At 38.8% G+C, this 23,224-nt stretch overlaps 1 protein-coding gene across 2 annotated transcripts in view; it reads right to left on the bottom strand.

The window, feature by feature from the left end:
* Positions 1–4: 4 nt before the first annotated feature.
* Vps54 (VPS54 subunit of GARP complex) overlaps positions 5–23,224 on the bottom strand; it is a 73,404-nt gene continuing 50,184 nt past the window's right edge. For both annotated transcript variants that reach the window (XM_048435503.3, XM_048435504.3), the window contains exons 13-23: positions 21,224–21,353; positions 20,285–20,466; positions 19,553–19,665; positions 17,947–18,010; positions 15,677–15,782; positions 10,444–10,531; positions 9,832–9,953; positions 9,636–9,716; positions 5,797–5,904; positions 3,767–3,861; positions 5–1,334 (exon numbers count right to left, since the gene is read on the bottom strand). In XM_048435503.3, the coding sequence (XP_048291460.1) occupies positions 1,229–1,334; positions 3,767–3,861; positions 5,797–5,904; positions 9,636–9,716; positions 9,832–9,953; positions 10,444–10,531; positions 15,677–15,782; positions 17,947–18,010; positions 19,553–19,665; positions 20,285–20,466; positions 21,224–21,353 (1,195 nt within the window). In that variant the 3' untranslated portion in view covers positions 5–1,228. The remainder of the gene's footprint in view (positions 1,335–3,766; positions 3,862–5,796; positions 5,905–9,635; positions 9,717–9,831; positions 9,954–10,443; positions 10,532–15,676; positions 15,783–17,946; positions 18,011–19,552; positions 19,666–20,284; positions 20,467–21,223; positions 21,354–23,224) is intronic.

Below are 23,224 nucleotides of genomic sequence, written 5' to 3'. Positions count from 1 at the left end.
CTGATGATTTTTTACATCTTTATTTTGACAGTTTAAGAACCAATGACATACCTCTGTAATGATTTAAAAAAAATCCTCTTGAGAAAACAAAACAAAAAACCCACAAAATAAGATTATTTCATTGTACATTATCACCACAAGATTAGGCACTCTGACAGGATGAGGCACAGGCACTTTCATTTGTAGAGTGTTACCGTTCTAAAAAAGCTTACTCACTGACCTTGTATTTCTGGCCCCGACATAAGCAGCCTGTATTTTAAAAGTTCTGTTTATCCCTGGTCTTTTCTTATATACATATCAAAAGTAACTTAAAAAAATTCAAGAGGGCCATATTTCATGTTATCTCATCTAAATGTTAAGATGACAATTTGTAAGTAGGCGTATTATATAAATATGTATTCTTGCCTCTGCTAGAAATAAAAAAGCAAAGAAAAAAAAAACAAAATATAACCCCTAACCCTTCATAGGTACTTTATAAATACAGCTATTAAACCATAGCTTTGTGTATATCACTTCCGGAAAATATTTAAGTTAGTAGTTGCATAAGTAAATGCAAATATTCCTTATTCCTTATAATTAGTCTTCCATATATTTAGCGGTTTGAGGCTTTACCCAGTGACATACAGTGGTAGTGAAAGGTTAAATATGCAACACACAAAACCTGAAACTGACATTAGTCACTAAAACAAAAACTGAATTCCTAAATCCAAGCAATCAAAAGATGTTTATTTTTTATAAAGATCTGTAAAAAAATAATTTTTCAAACAGCTTTACTTTCATAGAGAAAACTTTCTACAGAGGTTGACTAAGATTTTAATATTTTCAATTGTACCATCATTAAATAAGGTGGGACACCATATAAATTTCATTGCACTGGAAGAAATGCAGAGCATTTTTAATATAAAGTATACAGAGCATTCTAGGCAACTACAGCTGTGTTACAGCTATGTGTTCTTTTGGATTTGGTCCAAAGAAACCTGAGTCTGTTTCCAGAGAGAATGAAAATGTTATAGACACCTGATCAATTACTCCTTACCAAAGGATGCACAAAAATAGCATCCTTGTAGATCCCACTGAATCCAGCTCCCAACACTGACCCATCCTCTTCCCGTCCCCCACCTCAGTTCACTTTGGGTTCCAGGTTCAGTTCCTAAAACACCAGGCATCCAGATTTTCTTCAGACACACGTCCTGTGGTCAGATGAACTACCCAGGTTTCTAGTCTGCCATCACCTCTTCTGTTCCCAGATCTCGGCCATGTTAAGATCCAGGTCTTTAAGGCCTTTTAAGGCTTGAAGATTTCCAGTGTAAAAAGCTACATCTGCTGTGACCAACCTGAAGAGTGGGAGAAAGGTATTTTTAAATGTAACACTTCTATTCAGATAACTAAAGGAGTGATATTCAGATGCTTAGCCTCGCTGCTAGAATAGTTTTAAATTCAGAATTACTTGGGATAAAAACGTTGACACTTAGCAGATTCCCACTATCTAAAGGGCCATTTAATACTGATTTGGTAATGTTTGGAAAAGGAATAAACTGGTGCCTTTTATAGTAAGTTTAATGATAAATTCCACCTGATAAAATGAGATTTATTTTTTTAAAAGCATAAACTAAGAGAAATTAACAAGTTAAACTGAAATAATTTCAGTTAGTTGTCATTAAAACGTGTATGTGTGGCTACAGTAGGAGAAGCTCAGAGCTCAGGCTTCCTGGCAGCACCTAGACGTTAAATGAAAGCTGGGGTTCTTATGCAAGCACAAGTGAATATCAGACTTGATACTGAGGGCTGAGGCTGGGCCTCAGAGGAACACCTAAGAACCTTTATGCAATTTTTTTTGTAGTGCAGTATGGGTGATGTGTATAATTTAACTCATTTAGGAGAAACTTTTAATGGGCAAATAAAATATCATTATGATTGACTTCAAGTTTTTAGTAGCTTACCAATGTAGAATGAAACCAGCATGTATGAACTACTTAGCTAACAGTCACATGTGGTTTAGGTACAGTCGCTGACAGCAGCTTGGTCTTCTGCTGGCACACAACAGATGCTGGTGGAATGCCACAAACTCCTACCCTCTAAGAAAAGCAGGTTCTTCCCTCCCCAGCTGGCCCTTCAAGTGGCCAACAAGGGAATAACACTTTACAGATCATTCTGGGCTGGGAATGTTTATATTAGGAATCTTCTATCCAGCCTTTAATCTTGAACAGTGTCTCTAAATGATTCACAATCCAGATTTGGAAGAAAAGGTCATAATTTTCTGATCTCTATAATGCTTGACCAGTCAATTTGTAAATGGCTTCACAGCAAGAAATGGATCACGAACATTTAGTTATCAGCTAGGTGTGATTTCATTTAGAACATCCAACTTTCCAGTCAGCCCCGGAGATAAGTACTACAGTAACTTGATACGAGGGGAATCAGGACCCAGGGTGACTAAGCAGAAGTCTAAGCTTTTCAGCTGTCGTCTAGCTGCATGAATGAGTTGAATTACAAGGAACAGCAGGAAGGCGAACAAATACTCTGTTCATTTCATTCCTGCTTCTAAATTGGCTCTGAATCAAGAAGATGCTATTAGGCATCTAAAATAGAAATAGCATATTTCTTATCACTCATAGGGTAGTTTTTCAGGCACCAGAGAGATGGCTTAGCAGCTCTGAGCATTTGCTGTCCTTAGAGAGGACCTGGGTTAGTTGCCAGCACCCTCATGGCAGCTCACAACTTCAACCCCAGTTCCAGGGGATCCAATGCTCTCTGTCTTCTGGCTTCCAAGGGCACTAGGCACGCACATGGTACATAAATAGAAATGCAGACAAAACACCCATGTACACAATCTTTTTAAAAAGATAAATATGTGGCACACCAAGAAAATCATACCAAAGTTTAACAGGTGGTTGGTGCTTTTTGTTTTTTTAATACACACACAAACACACCCATTTCAGAAGCTAGGGACGAAGCCAGGACCTCACAGATGGAAAGCAAGTGCTCTACCACTCAACAACATCCCCAGCCTCAGATTAATCTTCAATTCTGTTCATGAAAGGAAGAATGGGTTTTGTTTATTTGTTTGTTTTTGTTTTTGGTTTGTTTGGTTTTTTTTAAAATTATTTCTAGGACACCTTTAATCCTAGTACTTATAGGCAGAGGCAAGATGGATCTTTTGAGTTGGAAGCCAGTCTGGTATACATAGCAAAAGCTGGTCCCTGTCTAAAAGTCAAAACAACCAAAAAAAATTTAAGAAATTTCAGGCCTAGATAAGGTAATTATCTTATTCAAAATTTTAGATATAAGGTAGTAGGTGGCAGAGCTAGAGTTTATACCAAACTTTATAAAATACGAATCCATTGGTTTTAAAATATAATACTATTTTAAGAATAATAGATTATTTTTCAGAACTCTCCAAAATAAGGCATAGTTTACCCTCATCATTTTAGAAATGAGGCCACTCCCCTAGTCCAAGGGTCCCAGAGTAGAGCTCTGAATCCTGTCTGCACAGAGCAATACCGCTCAGCATCTAGAGATGAGCCACTAGCCCACAGTGCCTCACTGAGGAGGGTCTGTAAGGTTTGGCAAGGAGCTGAACGCTGACTACCATTATTAACAGAGACAGTGGGAAGATACAAAGAGGCCGTGTCCACAAGAGAAGAAAACAACATTGCTGACTTGGTGGTTTTCTTCAGTACAATGGCAGCAGGAAAGCAGACCATGAAAACTGACAAGGACTGACAGTTTGGTACAGAGCAGGTGTTGAGACAGTTAAGAATCATACCCATTTTGAGGTCCTCCATCATTTATTACATTTAAGTGTGACAACTGCTTTTTCAAGTGGAGTTTGTAACTTGCATTAATTCTTAAAAATAACATCTGAAAAAGAAATAAAAGTTTCTTAAAGTTCTCCTGAAATAGAAGATAAGTATCTGTAATCAATAAATGGAAAAAGGCTGTTTTTATTTTAATCTTTGTTTTCACATAGACTTTTAGGATGTTCTTCTGAAGCACTGAGCTGCTAGTTCACTACAGTTTGGCTCGACCCTTGGACAAGAAAGAGTTCTTCCCCCACTCAGCAGTGCTTCTAGCAGAAAAACTGCCTTTATGTACAGAAGAAGAATTTCTCAGGGCTACATACAGAGTCAAAACTAGGTAAAACTAACACAAAGTAGTGGAGAGTTTTATCTAACTAGGAACTTAGTGGGGTGAGGGACTAAGACATAAGAGAGGTAAAAGCTACTTTTACCTGATTACTCTATGGAAATAATTTAACAATCTATTTTCCAAGGAACACGTATATATACAGGCACCTATGGAAGTTTGGACAGCTGCTGGTATTAAAAGGAACATATAAGCCAGGAATTCCTGCAGAACCTTAGCAGAGAGGAGCTCCCTGATGTGGCTTGCAGGCCCTTGAATTAGAACTCAGACAGCAAATGTAGTCAGAGATGGGGGAATTTTACTTGGCCAAGAAGGTGTGTAGCCATCTCCTCAGAACCAAAACATCCCTCCTAGAGTGGGAAGAGAGGCCTACCCAGCTCCCTGGGCTCAGGAGGCTCAGGTACATGGTTACATGTACCTCCCCCTCCTCACAGGTGCAGAGGCAGTAACAACTGCCGAGACTCCTGAACTTCCTGCAGGCATTAAGTGTTGTTGAAGGAGTTCCAGGAATGCAGCTCTGAGCTGTCACCCATGTCTGGGTGGCTTTTCAGTGAGTCACCTCTGCCCTCTAAATAACACTAATAGACTCAACTGTTCCACTGGCCTGCTCCTGGTGCCCTTCCAGGGATGAGCAGACACTGCTAGCCTCTCACTGGCTGGCCAACAAGAAATAACAAGGAAATTACCTTTCAGGGTAGTCATGTCTGTCTTCCCCTCAGTCTAAGCCCTGAGGGAGTTGGAGGATGCTGAATTATGAGGTTAATGTTATTAAAAAAAAAAACCAGGAAAGCATGAAGAATGCAAACAGCTGGTACAGAAGTACAGGGTCACAAGAAAGAGCAGGAGATGCAAGAACACACAGAGCACTAAGAAGGCCGCCCCAGTACCATCTGCATGCATACACAAACCATAGAAACAAAGTTCTGGATAACAACCCATTGGAAGTTTAGCCCACTGGTACACACTAGTTTCATTCTTACACTGCACCATTCTACAACTGAGCTTGAATGACAGCATCCAGTTTAAGGGAAATTAATTGGATGAATAAAAATGAGGAAAGGATGAAGTTCTGGACTTTGGAGGTTTCAGGGCAGAGAAAGAAACATAGGGCATAGAGATCCCAAAGAATAAACGTGTTCTACTTCTGGTGGACACAGCAGGAACGGTAGATACCTCTTATTCCCTTCCCATGTTTGGTCATAGTTGAGAGGAAATCCCCACCCTTTTTACCACAGATCACTCATGTCCGTCTAATAAGTAGTAATGACTTCTGTATATGCCAATCTTAGTACTCCATTGCTAACTTCTTTCAAATCTAATCTACTATAATCTCAATTTATAACATCATAGATTTATTGATAAATGCCAACTCTGATTTCCACACTGACAATGTAAAGAGTGATAATAGAAGTTTTGACCTCTAACAATGGGTGACTAGAAGATCTATGTTTAGTTCTCAACTGCCAAAACAAAAGACATTTGAAATTAAAGCATTTTATTCATGCCTCACTAATCAATATAACAACTTAAAAGATGACAGCAAAGATGAACTACACTTAGACTTAACTGGATCTAAAGCACATACAAACTCCCCTACTGGTATGGACATATAGGGTTGAAATCACAAAGGTCTTTAGAGTTAGCACTCACCTGTGTTTGTTCTTCGGGAAGAAGATCAAATATAGCTTCATGCATTTTTGTCATTTGCTTACAAATATTCCTGAAACAAGGGGAAGGAACAGGAGCTTTCACCTCGTACTGGCAAGGAAAAAAGAATGAGAATTATCTTTAGTCTTTTGGACTATGCAGTGTCTCTGACATTCCCTGAGTTGAGTTTTCTGTGCCTCTACACATATAATTCTGGCAATAGGGCTCAGGTCTTCAGCTGAGGTTTGTACTACCATACGAATCTTAAGAAACTTTTGGTCAATAACATCATCTAGTTTATGGGAAGTAAAACAGTTTACTAGACCATAAGCTGCTTCCAGCCTTAAAAATGCCATTTGGGTTTAAATTAAAATGCCTTCAATTCCTATCTAGTTCTTACACACAGAATCATGAAACGTGACTTGTGTGGCTGCTCTTTCACATAATGCTTTCCTGACTATCCCCGCTGTGGCATGCGAATGTACTCCATCCCTTTGCTGGCTGAAAATGCTACATTATGAGCAGACCACAGTCTCCACCACTTGTCAGCTGATAAAACTTGGAGCTGCTAGGAATTATGCCGTTATGAACACATGTGAAGGTTTTGGTATGAATTATTTTAGCTCTTTAGGATATATAAGTTGCAGAAGTCAGTGGGTCATGTGAACTTCATGTTTAACTTATCAGGAAACACCAAACTATATTCCAAAGTGGCTGCACCATTTCATAACACCACTGGCAAGATATAATGACTAGGCTCCCTGCCTCCTCACGCAACATCACTATGTCTGGAGTTTTGATGTTTTCAAAATATCCTAGTGGTAGAAGAAATTCAGATACATGCAGACAAATGTAGGCATTGGGGTTACAAGGCAAAAATGTCATGGATTCACAGCAAGCACCACACACTAGAGAAAGGGGCCTGCAGAAAGAGTCTGGACTCACTGGGAGTGGAACTGAGGTTTCAAGTCATCCCATTTATAGTCATTTGCTTTGTCACCCCTAAAATGGCTAACCCATCCCCCAACCATTCTCCATCTCTGCTTTTCCTAATGGTGAGCTCACTTTCATTACCGTACCCTTCAGTCACCTAAACTTGACACAATAGTAACTTGCCTCCACCCGAGAGACCTTTCCTTACATTCTTCTGGAATTTCTCTTCTGGGAAAAAGCCACTAAGAACATACTACCTCCCAAGTAGTATCTTCCCTGCCTCCCTCTGCTCGTCGTGCTGTGGCATCTCACACCAGCACCTTACAAACTCTCCAGCATTGCAGCACCCTACAAACTCTCCAGCACTGCGCCTTCCCGGGTGTCCCCTCTTGATCATCCTTTTCTTCAGTCGCCAACAAGCAAAGCTTCAACGTAAGTCCCACAACTGCCCCTTTTCTAAAAGTTATTTCTATTAGCATATAAAGAATTAGGTTGCATCCATCGATTCCAAAAGGCATTATGCTGAACAAAAGGAGTCTGGCACAACAGGCTGTAACTCCACATGAAGGACTTCTGGGATAAACAAAACTAAAGTGTCCATGGGAAGGTTTGTCAATAATTTTCTTTATCTTGAATGTGGACGTTTCATTACATATGTGTGTGTGTGTGTGTGTGTGTGTGTGTGTGTGTGTGTGTGTATGAATTTTAAGATACCAAATTGTGTACTTGAAAGAGTGAATTTTATTGAGTGTAAACTATACCTCAATAAACCTGAATTACATTGATTTATAGCAATGGAGACTATTGCAGTGTGCCCCCATTCCTGTGTGTGCAACCCAGTGCATTAGCAGACTTCAGCGCTCACCTGAGTTCCTAGTAACAACAGCAGAATATTGGCAGCTGACATTTACTATCACTTGCTACAGTCAAACACAATAAAAAACAAAGAGTGCACCAACACACAGAGATGTATTCTCTCACTAACTCCCACTCTACCCTCTGAGATCATTCTATTATTCCCATCTGGAGGTGGAGACTGTCACTGATGGGCCTTCACTGGCTAGTCTGTAGCAAACATGAGACTTAATTGGGGTCTGCCTCTCTAACTGTGACACAGAATTGGTTTCTTATGCTTTCCAACATGTTATCTCAGAGACTTTTGCATGTTAATTTCATTGCCCTAACCTCACCCTTTAAAAGCAAACTTCACATGCATGCAGCAGCTGGAATGCTTTCCCAGCTCCTCTCTCCCAGCTGGCAACCGTGTCTTCCACAGCAGTAAAAGCGCCAACATGTGGAACCAATTCCTCACTCATAATGTTTCACATATGCTTCTTTGTTGCTGAAGCTATTCTAAGTTTTCCTACTAGATCTTTAGTATTTGAGGACCAGATGGAAGACTCATCTACTCTGTGTTGCCCTGTTACCCAGCACAAGTTTGCATAAGTGAATAAATGAGTAAGATACTAATTAGTCTAGCTGTCAGTATAATTGGAGATAGACTTCATTCAATACAAGAAATGGCACCCCTATTAGCTTCTTAAAATAGTCTAGACTATATTATTGTGGTATATATTTTCAAAATTAAAATTTCAGGCAAGAAAACGAAAAGCTAAAAACTAAAAGACAAACCCAAACAAATCCTGTCTTCTATTTTGGTATGAATGTTAAAAAAAGATTAAAGTTCTGGGCAAGCAAGTCAGGGAGCAGCAAAGGCAGACTTGTTAACATGGGAATGCAAGGTGCCAGGCAGATAGGTGGAAAGTTACCATGAAAGGAGCATACACCTCTGCTCTAAGGCCTGGCCACATCCTCTAGGACAGTAACACAAAATTGTGGAGGGGAATGCTCTAGTTTATCCAAATAAAACAAAGAACTTGAGAGACACAATCAGCAAATGTAATGAATGAATCACACTTACAGAAATGTCTGTCCAAAGAAATCATAGTAAAAGGTATGCTGAGTCACTGGCTAAGTAAGTCCCAAACATGTGAAGCGTCAGCAGAGGACACCGAGTTACTGGAGATCCTTAGGTGTGGTAACTGCAGTGTTCTTATGGAAGACTGTTCCTTTAAGATTTGATTTGTGTGAGAGGGTGGATGTCCAAATGTCGATGTGTGACTGCAAATGGACACCTGTGTGATACTCCTCAAATGCCATCCACCTTATATTATTAGACTGATTTCTCATTGGCATGAAAGTCACTAAGATGGCTAAGTTGGCTAGCCAGCAAACCCCAGGCATTTACCTGTCTCCACCTCCCCTGAGTAGGGACCACAAGCATTTGCCATCATGCTTCCCTCTTTTAAAGACAAACAAAAAGAAACCCATCAGTCCTACGTGCAAGAAAGGCACTTTGCTGACTGGGGATCTCTCTAACCTTCTGGATTAAATATGTGACAGTGCATTTGAAGCAGGATGGTACATATACCCAAGTACTGGGAGATAAAATACCATCCTGCTTCAAATTTATTGTAACATATTTGAATAAAAAGCAAAATGTCACTGTCAAATACAGGTAATAAATATGAACACTGAAAAGCTTCTCAGAAATTCTCTTCTTATGGACAGAGTGTCAGTACACCAATATGACTCCCTGTCTTTGCCTCCCTTACTCCCCCAGGCCATTTGGAAGATGAGAATCAGCTATGCAAAATGTGAACATTCTATTGCACTCGTCTCGAACTGAGAGATAGGGTTTGCAATGCAATTGTAAGCCTGACCACTAAAGGGCCCTAAGAGAGGATAAAATCTTCCTGGAGAAAAAAAAAGTGAAAATTTTGACCAATTGGTAAATACTTTGTAAACACTTAGATTCTCTTACCATGTCCCTATGTATCTAGACTTCTCTACAAAATGGAAAATGCCTTAGACATATGCCAAGCTTAATCATTTAGAAGAACCATTACCTTTGACAAAAGCTTATCAAATAAGCTGTCCATTATCGCTACAAGCTTAGCTGATATTTCGGCTATATGGTCATGGTAATCCTGTAAGGAGAAATAACATTTTAAAATTTTCAAATTTCCTAAGATATATTTCCAAAACACTTAACAATTAAAGAAGACATTTGTGAAACTCCAATAGAAAACAGGTGAGACATACCTTGGTGATATGATCAAAATGCCTAAGCATGCTCCATTGCTTAGGGGGTAGTCGGGCTTCAAAATGAGCCCGGATCACAGGAATGTAGTGCACAATTAACTGCAAACACCGTGAAGAAAGGGCTGGAGTTGGATAATAAATAAGAATGGAAAAACAAAGATATTAGTTGATTTTAATTATCAATTTAAGTAAAAACATCCACACTAATACAGACTCCAGTTTATTTCACAATGAAAAGCACTGTGGCAGAAAATAACCTATTTCATTTTGCACAAGGAGGCAGTTTGGCAATGACCATGCTACTCTCCCACTGTGCCCATGAACAGCTGAGGACACTGGCACAGCTGACTCTTTTCCCAAAGTGCTCTTTAATGCACTTCCAGAGATATTTCATACACAGTATTACGTTTTTAGAAAGCGACACATCTTCCATACAGCCCGGAACAATGGGAACTCCCTAGAGCGCGCACACACCACAACCACATGAAGGCTAATTGTGGCATCGGCCACTTTCACAGGCTCCGGTCCAAGCCATATGAACATCAGGCATAAACACGATACAAAAGTGACATTCTAACAACTCAGTATGGGAACTCAATGAAGAATTCATACCCAAATTTTTTGTAGTTATTGTTTTTAGTCCAACAACTTGCAATGCACCAGCTCCAAGAACTAACTGGCAACTTCTTGAGTTGAAGTACTAACAAAGGAAGAAGGAAAATAACTTGATCAGTTCATTACAGTGCTAACTGCCCCAGAGACATAAATATTCTCCTTCTCTGCTTACCCTCCTCTCATTACAAACCATGAATTCATGTGTTAGTTGAATTTTTCTTGTTTTAGACATAGGTTTTCACTCTGTGGTGCACATTGATCTGAACTTATTACATAATCCATGCTGACAATTCTCCTGCCTCAGCTTCCCAAGTGCCGAGATTAGAGGAATGACTCGCTACAATGGTTTGATGAATTTTCTGGTAAAAGCAACTATAATCTATTCATACATTAATGAAAAGGGGACAGGACAGGTAGACTCTTATTCTGGTGGGGGAAAAATTGAGAAATCTAAAAATCAGTTTCTAGAAATTAATCTCTAATCTACATTTACAAAAGCAGTTAAGTTTCAATCACTCTTTTCTGTTAAAGATCTATATTTTATGTGTGTGAGTGTTTTGATGCAATTGTATATGTGTACTATGTCTATGCCTGGGCTCTACATAAGTCAGAAGTAGGCAATGAATCCCCTAGAACTGGAATCACAGATGGTTGTGAGCCATAATATAGGTTCTGGAATCTTCCTCAAGAATAGCAAATGGTTTTAATCACCGAGCCAACTCTCTAACTCCAGTTTCTGTCACTCTTCATGAAAGTCCTTTATTTTTCTGTACATGTGTGTTCACATATGTTTGGTGCCTCCAGGACCACCCTGTTTTTGTCAGTGATGGGAACTCAAACTCTGGTCCTCACACTTAAATAGCAAAGAATTTTCTCCACTGAGATTACTGGTGGAACACTCTGCTCTCCTCCCACCTGTGAGCCTCTTCAGATCCCTAGCCCATCCCCATTCCTAAGTGTCAGCTCCCAATACCCAGAAAGACATTTTACCTGGAAACCTCAGTGGCCACACCTATCAGGTCCACAAGAAATTTTCAGACAGACAACAACACACAGCCAGCACACTCTCCTAAAATCCAGAGAGGAAACAGAAAACAGGGAACAAAACACTCACCCAACAAAGACAAGACCAGATATCAGCACCTAGACCTATAACCACTCTGCTCCTAGATTCCTAGATGCCAGTGTAAAAGCACAGTCAATAACAAATAAGGAGAACAATTATGTCTCTACTAGAGCTCAGAAACCCTCCCACAGCAGGTCCTGAATATTCCAACAGAGCTGAAGCACAAGAAAAAGACCTTAAAACAACATGTATGGGTATGAGAGGTTCTTAAAGAGGAAATGAATAAATCCTTAAGGATAGCCAGGACAACAAAAACAGTAGAAGGAGATGAATAAAACTGTTCAAGACCTGAAAACGGAAATAGAATCAATAAAGAAAACCCAAACTGAGGGAATTCTAGAAATGAAAAGTTTAAGAATTTAAACAGGATCTATGGAAGAAAAAATAAAATCTTAGGCACTGAGACACAGCAGAAGGAATGGATACATCAGTCAAAGGCAATGTTCAAACATTCCTGGTATAAAACATCCAGGAAATCTAGGACACTATGAAGAGACCAGATCTAACAATAATAGAAATAGAGAAAGACAATGTCATCTAGCTCAAAGACCCAGAGGTATTTTCTATAAATTCATAAAAGAAAATTTCCCTAAGCTAAAGAAGGACATGCCTATAAGGTACAAGAGGCATACAGAGCACCAAATAGATTAGACCAGAAAAGAAAGCCCCCTTGGCACATAATAATCAGAACATTAAAAGTATAGAACAAAGCAAGACTATTAAAAGCTTCAAGGGACAAACACCAAGTAACATATAAAGACAGAACTATTAGAATTATACCTAACTTCTCAATGGAGACTCTAAAAGTCAGAAGGGGTTAGACAGATGTGCTATAGACTCTAAAAGACCACAGATGCCCAGCCCAGACTACTATACCCAACAGAAATTTCAAAAAATAAGGTTGCCTATGATAAAGTCAAATTTAAGCAATATTTATCTACAAATTCAGAAAGTGTTTGAAGGAAAACTCCAACCTAAGGAGGTAAACTACAACCATAAAAACACAGGGAATAAATAATCTCAGAGTAGCAAAATCAAAAGGGAAACACATATACACAAAACCACTACCACTACCACCACCACCACCAACAACAAAATAACAGGAATCAATAATCACTGGTCATTGATACCTCTCAATAGCAATAGACTTAATCCTCCAATAAAGAGACTCAGACTAACAGAATAGACATGAAAACAGGAACCATTCTTCTGCTGCATCCAAGAAATACAACTCAACATCAAAGATAGACAGTACCTCAGGGAAAAGGGATGGAAAAAGATATTCCAAGCAAACAGACTTAAGAAGAAAGCTGGCGTAAACATTTTAATATCTAACAAAATATACTTCACACAAAAACTAACCAGAAGAAATAGAGAAGAACACTACGTACACATCAAAGGGAAACTCCATCAAGATGACATTTAAAATCTTAACCTCTATACTCCAAAAACAAGGGCACCCAAGTTCATAAAAGAAACACTACTACAGCTTAAATCATACTGACCCTCACACACTGATAGTGGGAGACATCTATACCCCACTGTCACCAACAGAAAGGTCATCCAGACAAAAACTAAACAGAGAAATAGTGAAACTAACAGATGTTATAAGCCAAATGGACCTAACAGATATCTACAGAACATTTCACCCAAACACAGAAGAATACATTTTCTCCTCAGCACCTCTCGGAATATTCTTCAAAATTGACCACATATACTTTGTGACATACTCGGTCACAAAGCAAGTCACAACAGGTACAAGGAAACTGAAATAATTCCCTGCATCCTAGCAGGTCACTGTAGATTAAAGCTGACTATCAACAACAGAAACAAGAAAAAGTTTACAAACTCAGGAAACTGAACAACTCTACTGAAATGGGTCAGGATACAAATTAAGAAAGAAATGAAAGACTTTCTATAATTGAATGAAAATGGATACACAGCATACCCAAACTTATGAGACACAATTATAGCAGTTCTAAAAGGCAAGTTCAAGGAAATTGGAAATCTCAGATGAGCATCTTAACTGCACACCTCAAAGCTCTAAAACACAAAGAAACAAACACACCCAGAAGGAGTAGACAGCAAGAAATAATCAAACTCAAGGCTGAAATCAATAAAATAGAAATAAAGAGAACAATACAAAGAATCAATGTAACAAGAAATTAGTTCTTGGAGAAAAATTAGTAAGATCGACAAACACTTATACAACTTAACTAAAAGGTAGAAAGAAAATATCCAAACTAACAAAATTAGAAATGACAGGGGAGTGGGATCATAATAGGCAATGAGAAAATCCAGACTTATAAGGATATACTTTAAACACCTATACTCCACCAAATTCTCAATACACACCACCTTAAATCAACGTTAAATCAAGACTAGATAATCAGTTTAAAGAGACTTATAACCCCTAGTGAAATAGAAGCAGTTATTAAAGTATCCAAACCCTCCCCCGCCCCATACAAAAAGCTCAGGGCCAGATGGTTTTGGCATAAAAATTCCACTAGACTTTCAAAGAAGAGTCAAATCCACAAACAACCCAGGATGATATCAAAGCAATAGGTTGCTTTTCACAAACTGACAGTAAGACGCTATTGCTGAAGACAACACCTACACAACTCATTGAACATGAAGAGGTCACGTTGGAGCACACATCGAACCTTCACCCCTACATTCTAGTGTCTTTGGTACAGGAGAATATTCTGCAGGCTACTAAAAGAGAAAAAGTAAACACCAATCCAACCACAATCCCTTTGATCTACAATGCTGTCTTGCTTGCAAAATCTGCCAGGGCAATGGTGGCACAAAGCTTGCGGGAGTAACCAACCAATGTCTGATTGGTCTTAAGGCCACTCCATGAGATAGAACCTATACCTGACACTGCTTGGGTGCCAAAAACCAGAGAATAGATAGCCCAGAAACCTAGGGCAAAAACAAATACTACTGGTCTTAAAAAAAATAAAATAAAGTTGTACTAGAATGCCTCCTAAACAACATATTGTTACAATCATAAATCAGTGCCTTATTCAGCCATCGTCAGAGAAGGTTCCTCTTGCATCAGATGGAAACAAATACAGAGACTCACAGCCAGACATTATGAAGGGAAACCTCGGAACACTCAGCTCTAAATAGGATGTCTCCACCAAATCTATCCTCTCAGAGCTCAGGGGATCCTTAAAGAGGAGGTGGAAAGAGTGTAAGAGTCAGAGGGGATGGAGGACACAAGGAGAACAAGGCCCCCTGAATCAACTGAGCAAAAGCACATCCAAACTCACAGAGACTGAAACAGCAAGCACAGGGCCCGGGTCTGCACCAGGCCCTCTGTGTACATATCATAGCTTTCACTTCAGTGTTTTTATGGGCCTTCTGAGCATGTGCACAGGTAGGTTTCTGATTCTTGTGATTCTTTTGGGCTCTTTTTCCTCTGTTGGTTTGCCTTGTCCAACTTCAATGTGTTGATTTTGTTTTATCTTATACTTTATTTTGTTATATGCTGTTATCTCTTAGAAGTCTGTTTTTTTTTTTTTTTTTTTAATGAGAGACAAAAAGGGAATGAATCCAAATGGGAAGAGAGGTGTAAAGAAACTGGACAGGGTAATCAGGATATACTATATGAGAAAAAAAAATCCATTTCCAATAAAGAGTAAAGAATAAAACCTTTGTTATACTAGCACATAAGATACTTATTAATATGAAATAGCTTGAAATCATCAAATTTCATTACATTAATGGTTCCAGAAGAATGATGTTGAAAAAAAATCTCTGACTTAAGTGAGCTGAAGCTTCAGTGAACTCCTGCCAGAAAGCAGCTAGGTTCTGATCTCAATGAGTTGAGTAGTGTTCAGTCTTCTTATCATTAACAGCACTATGGACGGGAAGGGTTGTGAGTGCACACATGAGCACATGCACACCTCACACATATGCACACAATGAATATGGAGAAGACAGAACATATTGTCCTTGCTGATATATAAAGATGGCCAGTATCACAAAACCCTATCCTAAAAATAACTTGGTCTTTTAAAAGTTAAAGATTAGTTACACTCTAATAAATGAACTCTTCCAACTATTTTTCAAATAAATGGGAAAAGCTGTACACACCTTCAACAAATCTGTCAGACGAGTGAGCATGTCAGTGGTAACAGATGGAATGTTATCCACACACTGGCAATATTCAAGGATGATTCTAATTAACAGCAAGACAGTTCTAGAAGAAAAAGATAACCCACAGACACTCATCAAAAAGTCAAATAACCAGTTCAAAACATCTATGGCAATATACCAAACTTGGCAGCTGTATAACTTCAGAGTCAGCTACAAGACACTGATAATGAATGTCTCGTCAAACTTTGTGCTGTAGAAATGCCATTTTCTCTGTATGACGTTTTTTATTTTTATAAGATTTATTTATTTTTATAACACATGTATGAGTATTTTGCTTTCACGTATGTCTGTGTACCATATGCATGCAGTACTCACTGAGACCAGAGGAGGGTTTTGGATCCCCTGGAGTTTAACTGGAGCTAAAGACAGTTGCTAGACACCATGGGTTGCTGGGAACCAGACTTGGGTTCTCTGCAAGAGTAACAAGGGCTCTTAACTACTGAGCCATCTTGTCAGTCCCTCTGGATGGCAATTTTAAGCAAGTTTCTACCATACACAAGTATTCCTTTTCTGGGAAAATCAGAAACACTGAGAAAAAGACTGGTCAATGGTTCTGCTCACTTATGTAAACAGTCCTCAATTATAGCTCTTGAATTAACAAAGGGAGGACAGTTTGGATTTTTTCAGTGATATAAAAGAATTTATAAAGCTCTAAGGAGAACATAATGTCCTAGGATGTTTACTGAGTGGTCACAAAAAGATGAGAAACTATCAGTTTAACAGCAGGACAGGTCACAGTAGAAAAGACGTTATTATCGGAGGTTAAGTGCAAGTGAAATTAGGAGTGGGGAAGAATGACTTACTGTAAGACATCTAAATTCATTCAGCTTTCAGAAATGAGAAAGCCATGTTAAATAATGCTTTATAAAAGTCTTCAAGTTTAGGCTGGAGAGATGACTCAGAGGTTAAGAGAACTGACTGATCTTCCAGAGGTCCTGAGTTCAATGCCCAGCAACCACATAGTGGCTCACGACCATCTGGAATAAGATTTGGTGCCCTCTTCTGGCCTGCAGACAGAACACTATATGCACAATAAATAAATAAATCTTAAAAAAAAAAAGCCTGCAAGTTATTAAGAACTAAAACTCAATAAAAGCGTCTAGACTTTTAAACTCATCTGGGAGCCCATGTATGTCTCATGTCTGCTTTAGAGTCTGCTTTGTGTGGTATGAGTCCACTGCAGATCTGTATAATCTTCCTAGAAGATGCATTCGTCCCCTTTAGCAAGGAAGTTCAGTCTTTTTGGCAACAGTTTTTTTTTTCCTAAAGAGCCAAGAAACTCAACAAAGGGGACCATTTTCATCAAGCACATGAATTGTAACTGGTAATAAATCAATAGACAGAAATGACACTTTAGTTGGAAGGGTTAAAAACAGCTTTGCCCTCCCAGAGACAAGCAAAGATTCCAGAGGGCAGAAAGGAGTGCTGCTGTTAAACATATTTCAGCAACCTGAAGGTGACTGAGAAGCTCTCAGATTAAGCATCCTTTGTGCGGCTGCCATAGTACTAAGAGAACTGAAAACTGGAAGTCAGTAACTCCCTCACCTCTGCAGAGTGCATAGCTCTACCAGGGTGTCGGAGAGACAATTCTACTGTATACATTGTTGTGACAAGACACTACTCTCTTTATGGAGGGAACAGCTACTTCAGGAAACACTGACAAGAAGCAAAGACAACACAAATTGTTCAATGCTTTAAAGACGATGGTGAGTTTAAAATTTCATAAAAGACATGCAGCACAAATGATAGTATGTTTCCTGTTAACTTCAATTAGAGATATATTTATTGACAAAAGAGCAAAAGACCAATGTCTACAACGACAATGGTGACCACAGAACAGCAACCATTTTCTGATAGAACTCTTTATGTTTGACTAAAACTACTATGCTATGTTACACACCAAGAAAGCTATAGAGTAAAAAAAGGCAGCAAGCACCTGGTGGTAAGAATGGTACCAAGCAGTTACTACATGGGCCTTGGGCTGATTCATCCATTTCCTCTTACATGAGAAAATCAGCGCCTTTCTGTGACACCAGTGTAGTCCCTGATGGGTAAAGAATACTACAGAACAATGGAAAATAAAAGAAAAAAAGAATCATAAAATTTCCCTTAAATATTTTATAGTTTTTAACATTGTTATTCAAAATTTGCAGTTCACTCCAAGGGAGAACAAGAAGGCAGGTTTCAAAGAGAAATGTGCTACTCACCCAACAACAGCATACTGGTGTCCTTCAACAACAAGGACTTCAGCTGGCTTCCTTTCTTCTGTAGCTAGAAAACAAAGCAAACAAGAAAGGTAACAAATTACTGGAGAAAAATGAAAATGGTAGTTTCTGTTTAGAACCAGAACTATCTCATCTCTGGAACAAAGACCTATTGTATCTTGGGAAGCTATGTGGCACTGTACAGGGAGTACATTGCTTTAGAGTCAGACTTAGGTTTGAGTCCCACTATTGCAAGTACTGGCTGTATGACTTTGGGCCAATGACTTAAGTTCTTTGTAGCAAAACTATCTGCCCCTTAGGCTCATTAGAATGACAGGAGTAATGATTACAAACTGCCTCTCCGTGGGACCTGGTACACAGTAGGTAATAAGTCATTTCTTTGAAGTTAGAATTAGGTTAGAGGCAGAACTAGCATTTTACAATGGCTACTTTTCATTATTAACATTAGTCCTTAAAGAGCTCAACCAAGACATTAATTTTCAGCATGTGATATGTTTTATCACTTGAAACAAAATTTGACATTTTTAGGTAAAAAGAAAAATAAATTAGATCTTAGCTTAACAAAGGCATATAATTAATGCTTTTTCTAAGTTTCAAGTTTCTGAACCCTTAAGACAAAAGATTTAATTCCTCTTTTCTTTCATGCAAATAAAGTAAGTTCTAGTATCAATTCAACGTGAACATAGGTCTATTTGTTTTGTGGTGGCAAGTGCTTTCTTAATTAACTCTTCTGCACACACACGCAAGCAGAGCAGATAAGAGACAGGTCCTACTGCCAGTTTGCCTGGATCCGAGTCCCTACTCTTCCATTTCTAGTTCTCCAACTCTAAACTTACATGTATAACCTTGCTGTGCTCCAGCTTCTGCACTTGTTAAACAGCCTCATTTACAGAACATCAATGACATAGTACCTGTAAACTGCTTAAAACAACAATGCCTAGCACCAGACAGGCACTCAGTATTAGATATCAGTTAATCTTCCCTTCTCTGGGGCCATGGTCAGTACCTAGTAAGCCAGTGAGTGCACAGTGGATACAGGCATAACAACCCAGGATCCCTAGTCATAAGGACTAATAAGCGCTAACCCAGTTCTAATAGCACACAAGGTCAGCAAGGCAGGCCTGGGGGACAGAGACGGAAACAAAGTATATAAAAACTCCTACACAAGAACTTCCAAAGAGGGCTTGAGAGATGGCTCAGAGGTTAAGAGTACTGGCTACTCTTTCAGAGGTCCTGAGTTCAATTCCTAAAACCACATAGTAGCTCACAACTTTCTGTAATGAGATCTGGTGCCCTCTTTTGGCAAGTGTGTGTGTGTGTGTGTGTGTGTGTGTGTGTGTGTGTGTGTGTATTATTATATATTTATTATATAAATATAATAAATTAAAAAAAGATCCTCCAAAGAAGTCAAAACCCTTCACTTTCCAGACTCCCCCCGAAAAGACTGCTAATGCATCTATATGTATAACTTTATTTGAAAAATCATTTTGTTTACAGGAAATGAAGTGAGAGACTATGAGTTGTTTAGGAACAGACAGTATGCCCTACTCATCAATATAAGGAACAGTGTGTGAAAGACTACACATACCCGCAGGTTTTTTTTCAGGTAAGGCAATCTTTCCATCTGCTATAGAATCAACAAGATCCTGAAATTCTGCAGGAACATCAGCTTGCTTCCAGCGCTCATTGTCTAGGAGAAGGCTATTCAGAAGTAAAAAGAAAGGCAGGTGAGATTTAATGACATTCTCTTTTGTCAAAAGAAAGTAAGAAGATATCCAGCAAGTTGGCAGTACTCAATTCTGAACGTCATGATAAACTGGACCCACCCACTAACAGAACTAATACTTTTCCAAAGTATCTTCTGTCTCTTAGCCTAGCCAAAAGTAGCAAAGAAAACAATTTAGTAAAACTTAAGTGGGAAATAAACATCAACGGAGAATCAACTAAAAGACTTCAACAGAAATAAATTTTATTTATTTTATATCCTGACCACAGTTTACCCTCCCTCCTCTCCTCCCATTCCCTCCACCCATCATCTGTCTGCTCGCCATGCTCAACTCACTCCTCCGTTTCTGTTTAGAACAGGGTAGGGCTCCCATGGGTATCAATAAAGCATGGCATATCAAGTTGCAGTAAGACGAAGTACCTCCCCTTGTATTAAGACTGGATAGAAATAAATATTTTAACTCCATCTGAAAGCCAAGAGATGTGATCGCACTTCTACACTCTGAGGAATTTTGCCTGTCAACCAGGCAAATTTCCCTTTTTAATCGTAACTGTTCTGTAAAGGGCAGGAAGAGCAGAACAGACACGGAGCTACCTGAGCTTGGTCCGCCTCTCTTCATGAAACCTGTTCACAAACTTATTGGCTTGGCTCTGAAGGGCCCCCAGCAATGACGTGCTCTTCCTCCCACAGATCTGCTCAGTGTCCATAATGAACGTCTCCATTACTCTCGAGAGTGCTATGAACTCCGTGGAATTTAACTTTTCAAGGAAACCATCCTAAGTTTTAAAAATATCACATCACAACAAGAGTTAGTGTAACACAAAATGTGCAGAGCTGTAAAACTGACAGGTTAACAACTTTGATGTTATTTTATTTTACTAATATGTTAGTTATATCATAGTAGTTAGATTTATGATTAAATACAATTATTTAACTTTAACTGAAATTTCCTAATACTTTAGATCTAAAACTAGAACATAAAAAGCTGAAGATGTCTAAAGTTGGTTGTCACTTCATAACACAGTAATTCAAATGAGTTCATGTTATCCTACATTTTTTTTTTCTTTTTTGGTTTCTTGAGACAGGGTTTCTCTGTAGCTTGGAGCCTGTCCTGGCCTCATACTCAGAGATCCGCCCGTCTCTTCCTATGTGTTGAATTAAAGGCATGCACCACTACCACTCAGCTTCCTATATGCATTTTACAATATTGGAGTTCAACTCTATTAATACCTTATTTCTTATTTTGTATATATGCAAAATAGCATATTAGATTCAAATTAATTAAGGTATTATATTTTTAAATAAAAATTTAAAAAAAACATTATTTTGAAAAGAATGGTTTAGTGGTTTTCCGTTTATTTTATTTAATTATTTGACATTTCAGTAGTTCCCTAAAAGACCACAGCAATAATACCATCAACTTTTCAAGAGCTAAAAGCTAGGAACTGTGACAGAGTATAGGCAAAGTCTATCTTGGATCTCTAAAGCCATACTTTGTGCAAACAGAAAATCTCCAAGACTTCATGAAAATACCTTTGCTCTTGACATGAGAAACTTGACAGCTCGATCATGGCATATATCTGAAGCACTACACAATAATTCCTGGATGTTACTTGCTAATTTTCCTAGCTCCAAGTCAGTTAATCTCATGTCTTCACTGACTCTGAAAATGATAAAATGAGATTCAATCAGGCAACATGGTAAACCGTATTCTCCACAAGTGGTGTATCAAAGAAGACAAAGAGTTCTAAAATTCACATTTATGGGGGAAAAAATTCTGGACTATAGCAAACTTTTAGTAAGTTCTAATGGCGCCCAAGCTAATATTACCTAAGAATAGCCTTCTTTGCTATGGTAGTTTTAATGCTTAGCTCACACTCCGACTGGAAAGTATGCAGATACTAGAGCAGAAAGCCACTGTTTTGGCTTAGATGTGAGGGGGGAAGCTGTGGCAGGAGGGTGCAGGGAAGGACTAGAGAGGAAGGGATGGTATTCTACAATAAGCAGGTTCTTTTGTAGATGGAAGTTGCTGTCCTGTCCAGTCCCACAGCGTTCAGTCCAAAGAAACACACAGAGGCTTACATTAATTAAAAACTGGTTGGCCTACAGTCAGGCTTATTAACTAGCTCCTACAACTTAAATTAACCCCTAATTCTTATCTCTGTTTAGCCATGTGGCTTGGTACCTTACTCAGTGAGATATTCTCATCTTGCTTCCTCTATGTCTGGCTAGTGACTGCAGGCTGAGCCTTTCCTCCTCCCAGAATTCCCCTGTTCTGGTCGACTTGCCTATACTTCCTGCCTGACTATTGGCCAATCAGCGTTTTATTAAACTAATTTGAGTGACAAATCGTTACAGGATCCCACAGCATTCTTCCTTCCTAAGATTATAATTTACTTAGTGGCTGAATATTTCCTGAACTGAAGTGCTCAGCACTGGAAAGATAAATAGACTGCTGCCCTTGAGGAAGCTGTATTAAACAGCTGTATTTATATTTTGAAAGGAAAAGCAAGATTTCCCTCTTTTTAAATAAAGAAGTATTTTATAATGGCTACAATTCTAAGGCAACAGTTCAGTTTGGTGTCATCATAAGCCAAGTTAGTGTACTGTGTCATTCACAACACTTCCGTCTCAATAACACAGTTTTCAAAGATACTACTAAGAGGCTCTGTTAACATTTCTTAGAAGCAACTTACTACTCTAACTGGGTTTAGATATTGAAGAAAATTATCATTTAGTACCCCTCAAAACTATACTACCACTACCCCTATTTACTAGTGCCTTAAAACAATGCAGGGTCATAGCACTGAGGTGCTCTCAGAGCAGCCTTGCTCAGCTACACTGAGGCAGATGGACACTGAACCTCAGTAGTTTATCTACCCACAGCTGCAAAGTAAGACTAAAATCCAGAATTGGTCTCTATTTCATTAAGCTTCCCCTGGTCTATAATTTTTAGGAGTGGAGGTGGGAGGGGTGGCTAGTACACGAATATTGTGGAGGCAAATAGAGCCAGAGAGCAAGCTTTGGTTCCTTCCTCAGGAGTCTTTTACCTTGTGTATGAGACAGGGGTTCTCACTGGCTCAGCAAGTAGGCTAGGCTGGCTGGCTAGTAAGCTTCAGTGACTTGCATGTCTCTGCCTCCCCAGCTCTGGGATTTCAAGAACATACTACCACAACCAGCTTTTTACCTGTGTTCTGGTACAAAACTCAAGGGCCTCTTTTACCTGACTACATTATCTCTCCAACACTCAAAACAATTATTTCTATATAAACAGTATGGTACTAATACCAACTCCAACAAAAATACTCACTTAAACTTAAAAGTTAAAATTTACTATTGAAATAAGGTCTTATCTTCTATTAAAACCTGCCATTTAGACCTCTTGGCAATGTGCTACTAACTCACAAAAACACAGAAAATAGTAAATAAAAACAAGTTTTCAAATAATGCAATGGAATGATCAAAAGTATGAATTTTTAAAATCGTTTTTAATTAGCTCAGAAATGTGCTAGCCCAAAGTGTCTTCCCATGAGT

The sequence above is a fragment of the Myodes glareolus genome, chromosome 8, assembly GCF_982192425.1.
Source record: "Myodes glareolus chromosome 8, mMyoGla1.1, whole genome shotgun sequence".
NCBI classification, from domain to species: Eukaryota; Metazoa; Chordata; class Mammalia; order Rodentia; family Cricetidae; genus Myodes; species Myodes glareolus.
This window is presented reverse-complemented; position numbering and strand designations above follow the sequence as displayed.